The sequence below is a fragment of the Nestor notabilis genome, unplaced genomic scaffold, assembly GCF_000696875.1.
Source record: "Nestor notabilis isolate BGI_N333 unplaced genomic scaffold, ASM69687v1 scaffold5272, whole genome shotgun sequence".
In the NCBI taxonomy this organism is placed as follows: domain Eukaryota; kingdom Metazoa; phylum Chordata; class Aves; order Psittaciformes; family Psittacidae; genus Nestor; species Nestor notabilis.
This window is the reverse complement of record NW_009916884.1, coordinates 68,406-87,842: the sequence shown is the minus strand read 5'-3', so window position 1 is coordinate 87,842 and position 19,437 is coordinate 68,406. Positions and strand designations below refer to the sequence as shown.

The following is a 19,437-nucleotide window of genomic DNA, read 5'->3' as shown; positions in this document are numbered from 1 at the left end:
CTCGGGGTCAGTGGGGGTAAGCAGCATCAAGCCTTCGGTACCAAAGATTCCCCGCAGTCTTTCCGAGATTTAAGAAGATGGATTCTTGATAACTTGGCATAAAAAGCAGAACAGTTACTTTCTCGGCAACTTATTGAAATCAGAACTCGCACAAAGAGCAGCAGTGCCAAAAGCAAAGCGAGCGCTGGCACCCACAGCAAATGCAGAATCTATTGTTTTGTCCCTTTGGACTCAATTAGTTCACTATTTACAAGGAATGGCACCCATAAAGACGTTAAACATTAACAAAACTTCTGCTAACTTGCTTCAAAATGCATCTTAATTGCAAGCTCCATTTTACACATATTCCAGGCTTGCAGAATGTAAAAGGGATTTTATTCTGCCCAGAAAAACTCCAACAGATTAATGTCATGCTAAGAATCCTTCAGAGACCTTAAGAGGTCTAAGGAAAAAGCCATCAATGCCAACATGCTCTGAATGATATGCACTTGAGGTCTTCCTACTTTTGAGTTCCTTGTCAAGGCGCAGTGGGGACATGGCAGACACTGAGCAGCAATACACAGACCCTCCTGCTTAAACATTTGCTGATTTAAAGCTGGGTTTAGTTTTAGAAAGAATGTGACAATATAGATGATTATGAGCTTTTTCTTTCTTAAACCAGCGATGAGGCTCAAATCAGAACACGCATAATCTGAGATTAAAGAGACCCAGAGCTTTTTACTGAGCTTCCCTCTACCTGCAATGACTGTGCACGCACCAAGCAAAGCAGACAGAGCTGCCCGAGCTTTTTGTATGGGATGTTCTCCCAGTCGGGAACCACTTCCCACAATACGCCTCATACAGCCCATTAACTACAACGAGAAATCAGAGAGCCTTTTCAAATCCCTGTGCTTGGCTTGGAGTAAGAGGCTCTTGCACTTCTGGTACCATTTAAAAGCATAAGATGCAAAACTCATGGATGGCTCATTGGACATTACAGCACCAGTGCCTGGGTTTGCAGTGGGACATGGGCGCAGTGACCAGCAGCACCTCTCATCCTGAGGAGCACCCACAGGCAGCACAGAGCACAGGAAGCTGTACTTACCCCAGGCAGCAGGAGGAAAACAAAAGGAACAGCAGAGCAGAGCCCTGTGACCCAGAGCATCACCCGGTGCCACCTCCTGCCTGCTCCGGCCGGGGGGACCCTCCCTGATGCACCAACTCAAAGCTCAGAAGGGGAAAGGAGGCAGCTCTGAAGCCAGCACTTGGTCAACCTTTCCTCCCTTCTACCATTACTGTGGGTTCTGAGCTGCTCACATCAAGTAGGTTTGCAGCACCCCAGCATCCAACATTGCCCATTCTGGCTTTGAAACCTCTTTCAAGAGTTTTCCTTTAGTTTTCCCTTCCCTTCAACTTTCTTCCTACCTCCAGAAATTCCACCATGGCTTTGAACAAGCATCCTTTGGTTTTTGAAGTCATATAAAGCATCTGTGACTGGGCAAAACCCATCCTCCCCGTGCTCCCCCCTCTGCCCACCCGGCTGTCTCGAGCACAGGGCACTGCTCCAGGATCAATGGTGTTAATTTATTCTCTTACATTAGAGAAAGAACAACTTTATTTCAAGGTTCCTTCCTGCCAGCTTCCAGCCTGAAGCTCTTTTATTTTTTCCCCTTCATGAACAGCTGACTTATCAAAAGCAGATTTTTCTAACCGAAACCCACAAGCTAAGCCACATTATTATAACTGAAGCAATTAATTACCTTTATGCCTTTCTTTTTAAGGGAGATCTTTAACGCAGGTAATTCTGACTAAAAGAGCTAATTTGAACTGCTCCATCATTTAAAAGATGATTATGAAAATTAGACAAGTGCAGAATGAAGACAAAGGGATAAGGAAAGAACAGAGATGGGTATATCCCCTGTGCTCCAACTGGGAAGCATCCAACCAACATGCTTATTTAAAAAGCATGGAGAAGGATCATCAAGTTTTCCAGTCACTGCTGACAAAGCAACTCTTCACAGTTTATTGACACGTAGCAAATCAAGGGTCACGACAGTGGTGGGGAAGCAGCTACTTGTGTTTTGCCTTTTCAGATTCCTACAAGGCAGGAATTGCCTTCACACAAAAGACATCAGTGGAGCACCGTAATTTCCCAGTCCTGGAAAATTCCAGCTTACTGTGGACAGAAAGAGAGTCATCAGCTGCTGACAGCATTTTCTCTATTACTAATCTTCTGATATTTACTGATGCACTGGCATCTTTCTGATCTCTACTATCAATCCAAGACAGGTCCCTGGAAGGAAGAATCAAACATCCATATTGTAGAACAGCCAAGACTGCCAAACCCAAACTCAGCATGAGCTAAAGAGATCACAACCTGCCCTGACAAAACAAAATGCTGCCAAGTAGCAGCAAAATACACCAGCCATGAGACTCCAAACCCTTGATATCAGTCACAGAATGGTTTTGAGTTGGAATGGACCTTAAAGACCATCTAGTTCCAACCCCCCTACCATGGGCAGATGCTTTTGTACTCCATCATATTTGTCAAGACACACGTCACAGATAGAGATACGTCAGGATGTTTTAACAAATACAATGGGCTAGCTCTGAAAACACTCTAATTCTTAACCTGACTAGTTTTTCCATTTCCATGGCTGCAGCGATGGCCCTGGTAACACTTTATTGAATCTGTCCTGGTGAGAGGAACTGCAGTGAAACACATCAGTGTTTCTCTCATCTTTGAAACACTGAAGTTTTCCTCCCTATCTTCACATCTACTCTCCACCTCCCCACCTCTCTGTCTCTAAGAACACATAGGGAAGGGTGGTGATGCTGTTCAAGCGTGAAGATCAGACCAAGAGCTTCTAAAATAAAGTTCCTCGCTGTGCCCGAGTATAAACCGACAGCACACCTGCCTAGATTAGAACCATGGAATCAAGCCCAACCATGCCCCAGCACTGCCAAGGCCACCAGTAAACCACAGATTGAAGGAATGCAGCTAATATCAGCCTCAGTTTGGAGAGACGCATGATGTGAGTGTTGTCACAAAATGACACTTCTCAACAACTTCAGCTTATGCAAACTATGGTAAACGCAATTCTCCCTCCACTTTCACGAATTAGAATATAATGCAAATTCGAAGGGAGCTGTAGTTTAATCACAGTACATGAGATGTGCTAGCATCAGGCATCCAAAAATCAATTTAAACTTGAGAGATGAATTCGGCACCAGACTGAGCGTCTCGGTGGTGACTTCCACTGACAGCACACCAAGAGCAGCTCCAGGAGCTGGGCGCAGGTGGGAAGCAGCTGCAGGGAGCCTGGGGAAGGAAACAGCAGGCAAAGATCATTTCAAACACATTTAGTGAAACAGGTGACATCCGAAGACAAAAGCGTTCCATTCTTTAACACAACATGCAAACACAGGAGAGCATCCACAAAGCAGGGGTCCACAAAGAAACCCCAGCAGAAAGATGTCTTTGAAAGCAGGAGAACAGCTGCAGAGGTGTCACTGCTCCTTCACTTTGAAGTTGTAGATAAGGGTGAGCAGTGTAAAACACAACCATTATCAGCTCTGGCAGACAGATTCTGACACACAAATGCAACTCCCTCAACACAGCAAACAGCTCTGCAAAGGGAGACAGACCCCTCTGCAGCTGCATCTCCTCAGCTGGCTCCAGCAGCAGTGGAACCAGCACGGCAATGGCAGGAATCAGTTTCTGAACAAGAAGAAACACAATGGGAAGGCAAAGACATCTTCTGGAAGCACCTTTAAGTGAAGCCAGTGATCCTTCCCACCACCATTTGTCCAAATCCCTGCTTAAACTAGGAAATCAGTGTCCCGCTGTGTTAAGGACACGGTGTGTTGAAGAGAAACCTCCATGTCCAACTTTTTGCAACCTGTGACATCATTTGTCCTTTCATGAAGCCTCCTTCCCCTGCCAAATAGCAGTTTTATTCACCAGCTTACAATCAACATGGTCACTCATACATCGGGTCACATCCAGAAGGTACATCCAGAGATGACCAGTATTGTTCCCAGCTTTCAGCCTGTTGTGTTACACTAATCCACACGAGGTCTGTTTCAAAACAACTCTTTAGCTCGCAGGTATTGAGGGTTCTTGCAAACAAGACTTTTTTTATCTTCCAACATGTGTTTACATCCAGCACCCAACCAGCTAAATATTAATTCTTCACTTAGTAACCTTCAGGGATTCTCCCCCACGCTCCAGGCATTCCCACACCTCATCCCTTCACGTGCCATCCACACCACAGTAGCCTCCACATAGGGTTCACTCTGCCTCCAAGGTGACCAAACAACAAAGGAGGAGAAATCAGGGTAAAAAAGGACAATTACAACACGATGAGGGTAATTTTCAGCCTAAAACCATCTTCTGCCTTGGCTTAAAAAGCCATCTTGAATATTCATGAAATGCTCTCTGCTATCGAGCAAACAGAATTAATCATATTAATGCATGGAAAAATAAGATTAGCCAGAAAGTGGTATACGAAATCTAATCATGTTTTATTGAATGAAACATGAGTGGGAGAGGTCATGAGGGCCTTTCCTTGTCATTTGTCACAAGAAGGCTCTCTCCCTGCCACGCTCCTGGCAGGAAAGCGGCTCACTCAGGCTCTGGGAAGCACCAGGAGCAGCTTTGGGAAGAGAGTCCTGCACCCAGTGCTCGGCCACGCTAAGGCCGCGGGATGGAGCTGCACGGATTGGAAACCGAGTCCTCCTTCTCAGCTGGGAGACAGCTGAAATCTTCCCTTTCCTACCGGGCAGGCATGCTGAACGTCTTTAAATGACATCTTACCCTGAGCAGCTCTTTCTTCCAGAATTTTCCAGCTGCTTCTGCAGTGCAACAGGCTCAGGAGCTGCAGGACAATGAGCAACACTACAGAAACTACATTGTACAAAGCATCATCAGCCCTTTAACTCCAAAACAGCCATCAAGATGCTCATGAATTGTTCGCATCCACAACCAGCTCTGCCACTCAGCTACCACCAAGAACCAGGCACCCAGTGCCAGGCATCAGCTTTCTGACCTACAAAATCCTGTTCTCCGTGTTGCAGATCTGTATTCAAATTCAGGCCTGAAGAGTCATACAGCAACTACAAAGGCTGCTACATCCCAGGAACACACCAGAGGCAGCGAGGGACCACCAGAGCCCCATCAGCAAGGAGAGCTGCAGGCTGCCTCAATGAGGTCTGGTTTCTAACCACCTTCTGAGAGAAAAGGGGAGTATTTCCCACCAAAGCAATGTTTCACAGCTTTAAAGCCTGTGTAGGATTTGTTTCTAATGAAAAGCACTATAAATGCTTAATGAGTAAAAAAATAGAATTAAACTGCATCAAACAAGAAAGTCTATTTTCCAGATCCCAACAAACATGTAACTGGCATTTATGCAGGGATTTCAAAAGCCATTTCATGCACATTTTTTATTCACTCTCAGTCCTACGCAAAATATTACCACAGAAGAAAAACATCTGAGCATTACAGACAAAGTACCCAGTAGTTAACTTGCTCTTGCAACACGGAAGCTGAATTTATTGCACAGGAAAAGAAAACTTTCACACTGACATTCTCGAGGCTTTAACTAGTGATGAAACAAGTTATTTGAAGACACACAATAATGCTCCAGTCCTCAGCCCCCTGCAGCCTGGGCAGGATCACGCTTGTCAGTGCTCAAATAAAAGCAATTACTGACTGGGAAAAAAATCGAGAAGGAAGTGGCAAATGTGAGATAAAACTCACTTTAAAGCAGTCATCAGGCAATCTGCAAGGAACAGCAGCAGTGGGAAGCACGCGGAGGGTCCCTGTTCGGCTCCCACCCATGCTGGCAGTTGGTGATTGCAATACAAAGCATGATTCCTGCAAGTGCTGTCCCACTAACCTGTACCAGCAGCAGATGCAGACCCGGGGCTCCTGAGCTGGAATGTGGCAGCACAAGGAACCACTTCACCAAGTGTCGATTCATTAAAGCCCAATTCACTGTCCTTTTGGAGCCAAAGTCTTTCCCTTGACTTCAGTAGAAATCAGCTGAGGTCTGAGATGAAAACAGATGCTGAAAGCTCCAAGACTGCTATCTAAGGATCAGAAGCTGCTTTGATATAAAGAAAATAGGTTGGTTCATTAGAAGCACACACAGAGGAGTTTTTTGCCAACCAACGTTATCATCATCTGAAACAGTGACCTTCAAGACAACAGGTACTCTAATCTCTCAGAGGAGAGCACAAGATGCGCTAACAGATTAGCCTGGCCAGTGGTACCAACTACCTGGCATCAAGAGGGAAGCACAGAGCAGATCTCGCATAGAAGAACCTTAATGAGTATTAGAAACCACTTGGCAGACAGACAAAGGTGGTGGGGAGGGAAGGGTCAACTGCAGATAATGACAAGGAAAGAAATAAAGTCAGCAGCAGTGACAAGGAGCTGCTGAAACACAGGTGATTCCTCCAGCAGTTCTTTCCCCAACTCAACTCTCTGCAGAAAGACAGCAGTGAGAGAGAACTTCTCAAACGCTTTTCCATAAAGGGTGATGTTTGAATGGAGTCTCCTGTGCTCAGCTCCAGAAAGGAAGATATCCTGGAATTAACCAGAAGAACCTTAAATTCAAGGGTCCTCAGCCCAGAGAAGCTGTGTCTGCCCCAGCCCTGGCAGTGTTCAAGGCCAGGTTGGACACAGGGGCTTGGAGCAACCTGCTCTAGTGGAAGGTGTCCCTGCCCGGGGCAGGGGTTGGGACTGGACGAGCTTTAAGGTCCCTTCCGACACAAACCATGGTATTTTTCTTCAGGAGCAACCTGCTCTAGTGGAAGGTGTCCCTGCTCGTGGCAGGGGTTGGGACTGGACGAGCTTTAAGGTCCCTTCCAACACAAACCATGGTATTTTTCTCCTCCGAGGCCCACCCCAGCACATGGTCCCTTTTATCCCCTGCTCAGCACCTGTGTACCATAGTAAAGCAGAACGAGATGCCTGTGCTGCCTTCACATCAGACACAGCTGGGCTAGAAAAGCCATGCAAAATACACACACACACATTAAGGCACATTTGCTTCTAGGAAATTAAAAGACAAAGCTGAAACCAAATTCTACCCAAATTAACTGCAAAAATAGTCCAAAGGAGAAGGAAAGCATTTGTGTGAGACAAGCAAAACACGGCTCCAAGGCTGAGAGTCAAAATGAAGATGGGAGACTGAAGAGGAGGAACAGGATTCAGACAGGAACGCTCGGCAGGTACCCACGTGCAGCCCTGCTTCTCCCCCTGCATTCACTTGGCATGGGATCAGCTACAGAAAGTCAAAGCAAAACGTTTCCTGGGGAAATGACAAGGAAAAGCTCAAAGAGTGGGAGGGCAGCAGAGGGGCAACATGACAGACGATGCCACCCCCCTAAGATGAGACTTGCGTTCCACAAGGTAGAATAACTCAGTCAAGAGGAGGATCATAGGGAACCAAGAGCTCTCTCACCTGCTTCAGCTCTATGGGAATGACTGCAAAAACGTTCTTTGCTAAATACCCGCATTACACCCAGCAAAACGCACACTTGATCTTACTGAATCCTCTAAACACACGTAAATTGGATTATTAGTCACTTCCTACCCACCACCTTCTCTGGCAATAGCAGCACAACGCTTTAATAATCATAATGCAAGTCATTATGCCTAATATTAGATACAGGTCCCAGATCAGCTACAGGAGACCTGAACGGATGATGGAAAGAAGCGCAAGAGACAGACAAGCACATTTTCATTGTTTGCATATACTTCAACTACAGCAAATATGCACAAACAGAGGAAATACACACCTCTGCCTCCACAGAAAGCAAGAACTTACCCTCCATGAAGTGTGCTCAGAGCGCAGCCAAGCAATTGCTCCACAGGACAACCCCAATTTCTCTACACAGTGTTCTAAACCCAGTCAAACCTGCCCAGAGCTCCAGAGTAATCACTGAGCTATTAAAGGGAACGGGAGGCTGGGACATGTCTGACACAGAGGGGGTTCAGTGCTACCCAGGACCAGCCTGGAGAGGTCCTTACCATCAGACTCTGTCTTGGCACATTTTGGGTGCTCAGCTTGAAACCCTCTGCTATCTTTAGCGGAGCTGAGCCCCCGCAGGGATGTTGGCCATAGGAGAAAGCTTTGAACAGGTACCACGAACAACCGTCATCAGGAGACATTCCTGAGAAGCATCAGCCCAAGATTTAGTGAGCTCGGAACAAACACTGACACAGAGCACACCGAAAACAGAGCTCAGCCCCTCAGGGACTGCAGCCCAAGATGCTTTGGGGGATTTTCTTCTTTTACATGTATTTATTGACAAGAATGTCATTGATCCTTTCAGGTTTCTCAGCTAGTAGAAAATGAGGGGGAAGAGAACCCCAAGTCTTGAAGACAAGAAAAAGTCTGGGAATAATGACAGAACATATATACCGGATCCCTGTCCGAGCACATCCTTGCCCTGGCAGAGGAGGGCTGTGATTGAAAGGCCGCTCCAGCCAACCTCAAAGGAGAAGAGGGCAGCTACTGCCACCCTTCCAATTTCTCCTTCTAGCCTGGAGACCCCCCCAAGGTCCTTTCTAGCCTGACAGGCTCTTTTTCACACTGCTATTTTCTTCCCCTCCTGTTCTCTGCTCAGTAGCATTTTATTTCTCACCTGTCAAGGAAACCCAGGCCCAAGGTCCCATGACAGAAGCTGCAACAGCAGTTAAAAGAGCTGTAAATGTGTTACTTTATTAATATGTCTCAAATAGCTACTCAACCTCTATTGCTCTGCTTGACATATGGACGCTTAGACCTGCAGTGCCCTTTCTCTTTCAAGACTTATTGCAGGATTTGGACACGGCTGTGGATACTGCTGAAGGCAAGAGGGTTAAAGGAACCAGGCTCATCAAAACCAACAAAGCATCTGCTTTCTAAAGAGGGGAGGATGAATGACAACATAGGAGATTTTCAGTAAGCACAGGCCAAGTCAAGCTTACTTAATGCGCCAAGTTAGTGGTCTCATAAATACCACCATAGATGATATTCCAGAGCTTGGAAATACATAGGAGCTGAAATTTCATTTTATTTGTGTACATCTCAAACAAGATTAAAACTATTCATAATGCTTAGGAAATGAAATATTTAGCTACAAGATGCTTCAATAGAATGCTTTACTTGGCTGCATGTCTTCCTGCTGTACTACCAATAATTAAAACTAGGTTTTCCCAGACAGAGGGGAAGAAAGGGTTTTCGCTATATTTTCAAGCTGAATCATATCAACATGTTTAAAGAGGAGATAGGAGCACCGGTTTTTTCCCCCCTATGGGCAAAAATTATTGAAAACTGAGTAATGTGAATTTAATTAGCAGGCTCTGAGTCAAAGGCCGGCTTTGAAAAATGAAATTCAAAATAAGACTCTCTGTAATTCTGCTTATGGGACTGAAAAGTTTCCTTCTCAAGAATACTAAATGAGATCTCTTTGAATTGACTGGTACGTTTATCTTGCCTGCGTTTCATGGTGCTAGAGAGATGCAGGATGAGCCTCAAAGCAGGAATGGCTGCAGTCAGGAGCCCTGGATGAAACTGGTGTTTGTGTGCCAGGGTCGCTCCACCAGCCCATCAAACAGGAGCCTCCTCCTGCTACAGCAAGCACAGTTCATCCAGCTCACACCAAAAACCCACCTGAAGGAAAGGCATCATTACAGATGCAGGACACGGGCACTTGGTGGGGAAGAAGGAAAGAAAATACATCATTATTCCCTCTGACAAGGCCCCCAAACTGCTGTCCACAGAACATACTACCTTTAAAATAGCTTCTAGGTCTCCTCTCCAAGGGACTGCATGTGCACATACAACTACTACTGAAAGTCAAAGGGCTTATTTTTCTAAGTTGCCATTTTTAAAGTTCCACCACACTGTATTTATGGGTAGTTTATTAATTTCTCTGCAGCAGGTTCCCTCTGACAGGCATTGTTTTATTTTGGGTACGACAAGACACAGTGCTGCACTAGCAACACCTCCAGGCTGAATAATGTTTCTTAACTAGCGACATTCATCTCTACCACATACCACAGATGACTGATCCTTGCTGCTGTATATAATGGCTAAAAACCAACAGTGCCCTAAAATATTAACACATGTTAATAAACCCAGGGTTTTTTCTATGAAACAGCAACATCTAATTTTCAGAGGGGTCCTGGGAACAGTAAACAATTGGTACATGGTAAATGGCAACTTCTCTCCCATCAATACATCCTAAACATTCAAATCCTATTCCCCTATAATTGCCAGGCACGTATAAATTACTTAAATGAACATTATTTGTGGTTGCAACAGAATCCTCATAAATAATCGTAATTTAGCTTCCCGCTGAGATCCCAGGCAACACCTCATTATTTCACATGCTTAATTCCTCCCTTCCAGAGGGATGTCAGGTTTAAGGCTACTTCCCTTCATTTGCTGCTCGTTAGGGCTTTTAGCTGTTTGTTGAGTGCACTCCCAGTGCAGGAGATCACAGTGTCTACATCAACCAGAGGCAGAGTTAGCCTTTCCTATAAAAGCAACATGAGCAATACACCAGACTCCTGCAAGCCCTCACTTCAGACTTCAGAGCCCCAACCATTGGGTAGCTCTTATGTATCAGAAAAAACCAGTGTGGCATTTATTATACATAAAAGCACTATTTCTGAAAGCATTACTCAGACAAAGGGATGAGGGGATTGAAATTCTGTGCTCAGTCTCTGCCTAAAGGACAAAACGATCTGCAGAAACATTTGCCAGAAGTTCATTAACAGTAAAGTCAACTTGTCAGCATCAGATTTAGCAATAATCAGAAAATAATTTAGCAAAAGCAAGGTTTGAGCACGCCAATGTCTGAGGGGGTTTTCCTGGGCTTTGAAGTGCTGGATGGTTCCTTTGGCTGCTTGTTTTTAAATTCCTTATTTCTTCTCACCAGCTACACTATGAAATCTTATTGAAGAGAATATGATTTAAAGTAGGTAATAGTCACTGCAAAGTTTGCCAAGCAAATAAAAAGCATCCCAGGGAGTTTCACTAGAAGGAAGCAGCTACGACCTGTGACTGGAAATAACAGGGAACAACCCTCCTTCAGGCACGAACTCTCTTCACTCTGAACATGCTGGAACGTTTGTACCTGCACACACAAAACATCAGCAGGTACTACAGGACTGTACAGGCCACAATGAATTATGGGCAGTAGTAACTCACCAGAGCGAAGATCCCTCTGTTCCAGCAACTTCTAAAACATCATATCCATCTTCCAGCTGAAAATCCATGAAAACCAGAGCAATAGTGTCTCCAGGCTCGGCAAGAATAGTCCACGTGCAGTCTGCATTATTGCCATACTCCAAAGGAAAATGAGGGCTTGAGATAATCCCGCTCTGTCCCCGCAAAGTCCCTCCGCAGGCATCATCAGCTGGAAACAGAGTGTGAGTTGATCAGATATTGCAGAAATGCATAAAGCAGAACATCAAAAAAGAATATGCCCAAATCAAATCAAAGCTTTAAAAGCCACATCGCTTTTGTCGGGATGTGTTTTACTACACGCTATTAAGAGACAAAGATGTTGGGAATGCAAAATCCAATCAGGTCAGCCAGTGTCTCCTGGCAAGTGCCAGCTTATTCCCCACCACACACTTAGTAGGGATTCGTTCAGTTTCATTTTAAACACCCCAATTGACAGAGCTTCTGATGGTTCTCAGCCTAACGCATCTCACTGCCAGGACACTATCTCCTCATGGTTTTTGCCTGAGTTTTTTTCCTGCTGAGGTGTTTTCTGTTTTCCCTCCCATCTGTGTAGCCAGCCAAGCAGGAGGAAAAACACCAGGAATTCAGTGACCAAGAAAGGATTCACAGATACGTGACAACTGTCACAGTGAGGAGAGAGGTCAGGTTCCAGATAGATCTCAGTACCTTCATCAGCAACAGGAACACCCCAAGGGTTGGAACAACAGGACTTGGAGTACAAGTATGGTATTTAATAGAGATCTAACAGAAAAGGAGTGGAGTATCCCACACACCTGCCTTACAGGTCTTTACTTGCTCTGATTTCTTTTAATGTTCTTACCAAAATCAGTGGTAAAAGCGTAACTCCTTGCTCAGCAATACAGCAGTGACACTTCCCCGTCACATACTGGATCTCCTGTTTGCTGCAAGTTCTTTCATTTTTACATCCTGAATTGTATCAGCAGGAGCAATTAACAGAGGAGGATCTCAAGAAAACATGGGCAGGAAGACAAAGGAAACCCAGGAATTCTTTTGGGCAGCTCACTCCTCTCATACACAGCTGCATCAGCTCCGCATTTCTTTGGAACGCTGCTAGGAAAAGCCTGTTAACTTTACAACATGTTACAGAGCAGCATTTCAGATGCTTTAGTCAAGGAGCTTGGGGCTTTACATCACATTTATTTTCATTACAACCTCTTTTTAAAACAACCCCCTCCGAACCGAGATTTAACACAGGGGAGAACATTCAGTAAGTGCAATGGTGTCTCTGGCACCTAGGGAAAGGGCAGGACAATCCTGCAGGAGGGTCCTTCAGGTTTTAAACCATTCCAGGCAATAGCGTTTTGTGCTGCCAGTGAGGTTTATCAGCAGAACTGAAACTTGCACCTTCAAACTCGTAAGACAAAGTAAGACAAACACATGGCAACTTCTCCTTCTGGCCATCTGCTCTCCCAGGGCATCCAGCTACCTGAACGAGCAGAATGAGAAGTCTTAGAGGTGAAGACACCTCCTAAGTCCTGGTGGAGACCATGGCCCTTTGCAACTGCATCCGTGCTGACTGGGGTGGCATGTGCAGAGCTCACAGCAAGCACGAAAGGCAGGAAAAAACATGATTAGAACTCCCCAGATATACAGGCAGCTACAAAACTGCTCCCGGGCCATTCCAGCAGCCAAAACCAGAACTGAACAAGGCCACTGGAGTCCCAGCTCAATGCTCTACTACAAAGTTACCTATTTGCTGTAATTGTATTGTCAGTGAATTAAAGTTATTCACAGACACTGAAGTCCAGTTAGAACCATCAATTTAGGCTGAAAGATCTCCCATCTAGTCCGAGCACCAGAAAACCCTTCAAACTTCAATGCACCATATACTAGATTGACAGGGGGACCTCCAAAGAAGGTCCACTCAAGAAGTGAAAGGGCTTCTTCCAAACGCCTCCCCCACGACAGGCAGAATGAAAATGCTTTTTAGAGGATGAATGGATTCCAGCCAAAGGAGATAAGCACAATTCACCAGTTTACTGGAATGTTCAAACCTAGTTTCTCATGAACAAATGTCCCTGCAGACACTGGAAAGAAATAGATGCAGAAAAGATTCTTCGCCAAGTGCATTCCCAGATCACGTGCCCAGCAGCAAGACAGGCAAAGCAGGAGCAAGGTCATTACCTGCTTCAACAAGGCACAGGTATCTGAATAAGCAGTTTATTCTGAAGATAGACTTTCCTCCAGAGGGGCAGTGATCTCCTACAGAACATGCCAAACATTACTGTTGCCTGCCTGCCCTAGGCAGCCATTCAAAGCACCTCTGCAGCAAGGTCCTGCAAACCTACCATGAAAAACCCACAAGCAGTCCAGCCTCTGCAGGCAAACACCATGTTCGAGGGCACGGGTGCTCTGGGCCAAACACTTGTTTCTCACTATAACCATGGATTCAGGCAGCTCAGGTCTACGGAGCTGAACACAACACAACAAGAGCAACACAACACACCCAAGAGCAAAGGCAACCAGGATTTGGAAGAAGCAACTCCTGTTGGCAAGTTCTCAGCCACGTTTACTATGGGGGTCTGGGAAGTCTGGGGCTGGATCTGGTAATTTAAAGCTGTTCTTGTACTAGAAAGAATACAGGAGGGGATGGGAAATATGCTCAAGAATTTAGACTCAGTGATATGTTCGACATTTTAAACAAGGGGACTTTTCACAAGACCAAGGTAACTTACAGCAGCAGAGGATGTAGCAGCAGTCTGCTGGGTTGGGCCTTTTCATTTTTATTATTAAAAGGAAAGGGTTTATTTAAATTCTTTGAAAATTTTTCATTGCAAAAGATATTAAATGGAAAACGTATTCCCTTCCCATCCACTGCTAAAGAGACACTTGCTAATTTTGTAGAGGTTGTTACTGTTTAAACAGCTTCTAAAATCTTCTACAATCTTCCTGAACAGCCCTTCAATTACTCTGGGCACAGTGCAGTCTAAGCAGCTGTTTGAGTTCTAGTAAGACAGACCACTTTTAATGAGATTATACATATTTGATACGCTTAAAATGTAGCTTTGCAAGCGCTCCACTGTTCAGCTGGCTTACTGGATCTGCACTCAGCTGCCTGCCACAATCACACACCCATCAGTTCTACTTAAATTCAGCAAACAATCTGGGCAAGGCTCCTCTCCACATGTGTGAAGGTGCGTTACAAAACAGCTCCCGATGTTTCCAGATACTCTCTGCGTGTTTCGAATGAACCATTTTGCTTTATTTGAAATACACAGACCCAGGTGAGGGTTGTTCCTTCTGTGGCTACAGCAGAACAGAAGCAGCATTCCAAGACTGCTGGGGTTTTGCCTGCAGCATGCCAACTGTCAAGATAAAAATACAGCTAGACTTGTAGGACTCTGCTTAAAGCCCCATTTAGATGAAGTTCGAGGCCTCGTTTCATTGTGCATACAGAACAACTGGACAGAAAGGGTGTAAACCCACACAAAATGCAATGAGGAAACCACTGCAGATATTTCTGACATGCATTGTAAAGATGGAATAAGTGTCAGCTTAGTCCAGACTTTACAGTCTGACCCAGACTTGCTGAGGACTTTCAGTCCTCGAGGCAAATCCAAGTTACACATGGTCTACCAGGCACAGCCAAGCTGCTCTGGGCGGCCACAGCTGAAGCACCCAGCTCCTGCTTCACAGACCAGCATGGAGATGTCATTTGCTGCTGCTTGGGTGCTCCCTGAATGAGATCACTGCCGTTTAATCCTTCCTGCCACGTAAGCAAGAAACATAACTCACGAGAGCAGAGTCTGTGCAGACTGAATTTATAGTCTCTTTTAGCTCAGAGTACAAGAATCAATTTTGATATAACTGTGCTTTCAAAGCCACTGGCGAGCTGCAGCACCAGCTACTCTCACTGGCTCCGCACAGACACTTCTCACCAAGCCATTCTTTCTGCATCTGGAATTCCTTCCTACTTTCCTTCCTCACTGAGGTTACACTTGTCCTTTATAAAGAACCCAAGTGCATTAATGGAGTGTTGAGTAAAGGGAGTGCAGACCAATCCTCTGCAGCCACAGCACTACTTCAGAGGTGCTGTCATGGCACATCCTCCCAAACACCTTTGTTTCTTACTCTTTTCTGCCATGCATTTCTTTGCATCTTCAATTATTTCAATGCACGAAGACTGAAACAGAGACAAGGGCACTAACATGTAGAAAAGGATGTTACAAGCAGAAGACAAGCACAAAGAGAAGAGCAAAATGAAACCAGAAGAGGGTATCAATCAGCATGGTAAAAACCTGCACTGTTTTCAACCCTTATCTCACCATTATAGCGGAGAGGAGGGGAAGGAGGAAAGGGCAGAGTCCCCAGATGAAATGCTGGCCTCTGCAGTGACATTAGCCAAGTCTACTTATTCCCAAAGCAGCTCCTGGGATTTTAACATCAGTGCTAAGGGACACTTCTCCATTTGTCGGGATCTGACCCACCAGCATGACCCATCCCCAAAGTATATTAGAGAATAAAATAATATGCACTAAGACATTTAACAAACTTCCAGGTGACAATCGCCAGTAAGCCAGTATTAATAATTATTTATAATATTACATTAGTAATAATATTATTAATTATAAGCTACAAAGGCCACAAAGGCTTTTTCTCAGGGAAATACATATCCTTCTTCAGGCAAGAGCTCTGAAACCACTATTTTCCCTGCAGAAGGTGGCATAAAGCTGTCAGTATGCAAATCCTTTTGCCCCTTGCAACAACTAAAGTCTGTTTATCAGCCAAGCACAAACCTCTGCCTGCTGAAAGCCTACTGCTAGTGGAAGGAGTTCAGCTGATTTTCTAATTCAGCAAGTTCATTTGCAGACTCTTTGCTGCTTTGTACTTTCCTGGAACTAGATATAAATGTTACATGAGAAGATTTCTGGTTCTCGATGCCAAAAAACGCCTTGCAAGGATCAGGACCAGGTCTATGAAAAAGGAGCAGCAACCTCCAGGAATCTGCAGGCACTTTGCTGCACAGGCACCTGACCAAGTGGGTATTTTGCTGCCACCAGAGCAATTCCCACAGCACTGATGCGAGCACCATGGATTTGAACATTCCTCTACTCTGGAGTGTATCAGAACCCACCATCACTGGGGGCTCCGGGGCATCAGTTTTGACAGGGCCTGTAGAACAGGACAAGGGGAATGGCTTTAACCTGCCAGAGGGGAGATTGAGATGAGCTCTGAGGCAGCAGCTCTTCCCTGGGAGGGTGCTGAGGCGCTGGCACAGGGTGCCCAGAGAAGCTGTGGCTGCCCCATCCCTGGCAGTGTTCAAGGCCAGGTTGGACACAGGGGCTTGGAGCAACCTGCTCTAGCGGAAGGTGTCCCTGCCTGGGGCAGGGGTTGGAGCTGGAGGAGCTTTAAGGTCCCTTCAACCCAGAATCACAGACTGGTTTATGATTACTGCTGTATAACCAATTCAAGCAAGCATTAAAAACACACCAAGCAAACAATATTTGCTCACTTTAAATTCAAGATTTATGCTACAGCTTAGAACTGCTGATTGATTGCACACGCAGAGTCAATAAAAAGGATCAATGTAAGATGCTCTACTGAAGTGCACGAGGAATTGAAGGGAAAAGACTTCAAACAGCAGCAACTGTTTTGGTATAACACCACCAACACTTGTTTATTTACAGACTCTCTAGTTCCTTGTCACCCCAGAGGATTAGCAAGAAGGTCTCTATCCTGGTCAAGGAATCTAAGTTTCCCTACCCAAAGGGCTTGTAGGAGAGCTGGCCAACCCCCTCAACCACGACCAGACTCCACCTCCATACAGCACCCCAAGTGAAGGCTGCAGCGCAGACACCAGTGCTCGGCACAGGCAAAGCACCACAACCACTGTGGAGGTGGCACGAGGGAAGCCAGCCCCACACTGCAGAAACCACAACACCCAGTTCATTTTCTGGTGTTTGAGCTAGAAAACCCGCATGGTCTTGGGAAGGCACCTGATCTTATGGGTGCTGCTCCTGCTTCCCCCTCCCTGCACAGATGTTAGACAAAGAACCCCAGACTGGTTTGTGTTGAAGGGACCTTAAAGCTCATCCAGTTCCAAACCCCTGCCCTGGGCAGGGACACCTTCCACTAGAGCAGGTTGCTCCAAGCCCCTGTGTCCAACCTGGCCTTGAACACTGCCAGGGATGGGCCAATTCTGACAATGAAGTTAGAAACGAAATAAAGAAACTGAAGTTAAAGTAGCCGTGCAGCAGTTTGAACACATCAAGCACTTCACAGCCTTCCTATTATTCACACAAACCCTGGCAATTTTAAGGAATCCATTAAAAAGGAACCTCAATATTAACTACATCACATTTAGTTTTCAAGTCTTTTACATTGAGCTTACAGTCCATGAAGTTTTTCCCTCCCCCAAATAGCTCATTAAATCCTGGTTCACTGTGGCCTGTTCCAGATGAAGAGAATTCACTTTACCTCTGCAGAAGGGGAGAGGAAAATCCCAGGAGGCACTGTTCTCCGAGTTGGCCTGGCACGTGAGCAAGGCATGTCCTTCCAAGAAGAAGCCTGGATTACAGCTGTATCTCACTTTGTCCCCAATGCTGAACGTTGTCCCTTGCTGAATCCCATTCTGCAGCCTCCCTGGATTTCCGCACGTATGACTTGGTAGAACTGCCAAAGAAAGTTGTTTCTGGTTAGAGACAGTGCTTTGGAACCCAGCCATCAGGTGAAGAATCCCAAGGGAAGTCTCATCTCACAGCAAATACACCACTTAAAATGTGCAGAGCAAATAACCACAAAACTCGCCCCGCTGGATTGCACCAGCATTCATGAGGCCGATTACCATTAATGGTTAAGTCCCATTTCTACCAAGGAAGCAAAAATCACTCTCCAAGCTATTGAGCCAGAAGCAAGATCAAATCTCCCAACCAAAGGCTCCCTCTTCCCTCCGCAGTTCTATTTAACACAGCTGCAGCTGACTGCAATTTCTGTTTCTCACTCAACCTTTGTGGGGCACCTCAATATGCAATGTAAGCACAGCTTGTTGTACCTTAGAGCCACGCAGAAGACAGTTGCTAATTACAGGTTCTGCCATTGCCTAGACAAAAGAGCAGCATTTTAACATTACAGGATTTAAACTTCATTGCACTGTGGGTTTAATTTGGATTTCACACATACACATCAAACCAGACTCTCAAGAATGGACCCAGCTCCACTGAAGGCAAAATACAGTCCAATATAGAATACGTGAATATAAAGTGGCAAAGTTACAGCTAAAGTGCAGGTAAATCCTTAACCAATGCCTCTTACAGCAGCTCCAGAGAATTTAAATAAAACTCTGTAGGTTTCCATAAGCCACTCCCAAAAGATGCACTCAAAGCACGGGTTTGAAGCCCAATATAAAACCCAATAAGGGCAACCAAGCCTAGGAATGACACAATCAAATTTGAATCAGGCCCATCTGCAGCATCTTGTATTGTAGTTCTTTTTCATTAAGGCTGAAACATCACAGGAAGGAGAACATGGTCATTCAAAGCTGAGTGATGGTTTCTCATTGGAAACAATTTTGTCAGGGGCATGAACAAAACCAGATGAATTCCTACGAGCAAAGGGAGGCTTATTCTGCAGCTCTGCCAAGGAAAAGGGGAAGATTAAAAGGAAAATGATATGCTAGTGTAGACAGCATGCAGCAGAATAAAATACAACCAAAACTGTGTGCAAGCTTCTGAAATGAAGCATAAATCCCTAACACTAAGCAATACAAAGACACTACCTTTTACCTTTCTGTCCTGCCGGGGACAGTGCTTTAGGATTATGGGATCGAGACTGGAACATTCCCTGTTCTATCTCCCTCCACCAGCAGCCCCAGGGTGAGTCCCAGTGCCCTGAGAGTGCTCTCCAGGGCAGGCACACAGGCAGCATCCCTCACAGCCAGGGAAATCACAGTCTGATCTGTAATGAACACAGGATTAGGCTGCACCCAGCTGGACCACCTTGTTTTCTAGTTAACCCACTTCCAGATTAAATGCAGCCCTACCACCTCAACCATCATTAATTTTAGTGGCACACACATCCCGACTCCTGCATTGCTTCAGCTGCTCTTTACTTCTGCTGTGACCTCAGGCTCCCAGCACCCACCTGCGTGCAGAGGAGCAGCCCAGGAGAGCACAGCCAGCACCCCGGAACACAGCGCTGGGCTCCGGTCTCCCCAGGCCACCTTCCGCAGGTACAAGCTCCAACAGAC

The 19,437-nt window shown here is 45.6% G+C and overlaps 1 protein-coding gene across 1 annotated transcript in view; it reads right to left on the bottom strand.

The window, feature by feature from the left end:
• LOC104413724 (CUB and sushi domain-containing protein 2-like) overlaps nt 1-19,437 on the bottom strand; it is a 188,317-nt gene that overhangs the window by 101,857 nt on the left and 67,023 nt on the right. Inside the window, exons 4-5 of the mRNA XM_010024797.1 lie at nt 17,670-17,864; nt 11,193-11,400 (exon numbers count right to left, since the gene is read on the bottom strand). Of these exons, the coding sequence (XP_010023099.1) occupies nt 11,193-11,400; nt 17,670-17,864 (403 nt within the window). The remainder of the gene's footprint in view (nt 1-11,192; nt 11,401-17,669; nt 17,865-19,437) is intronic.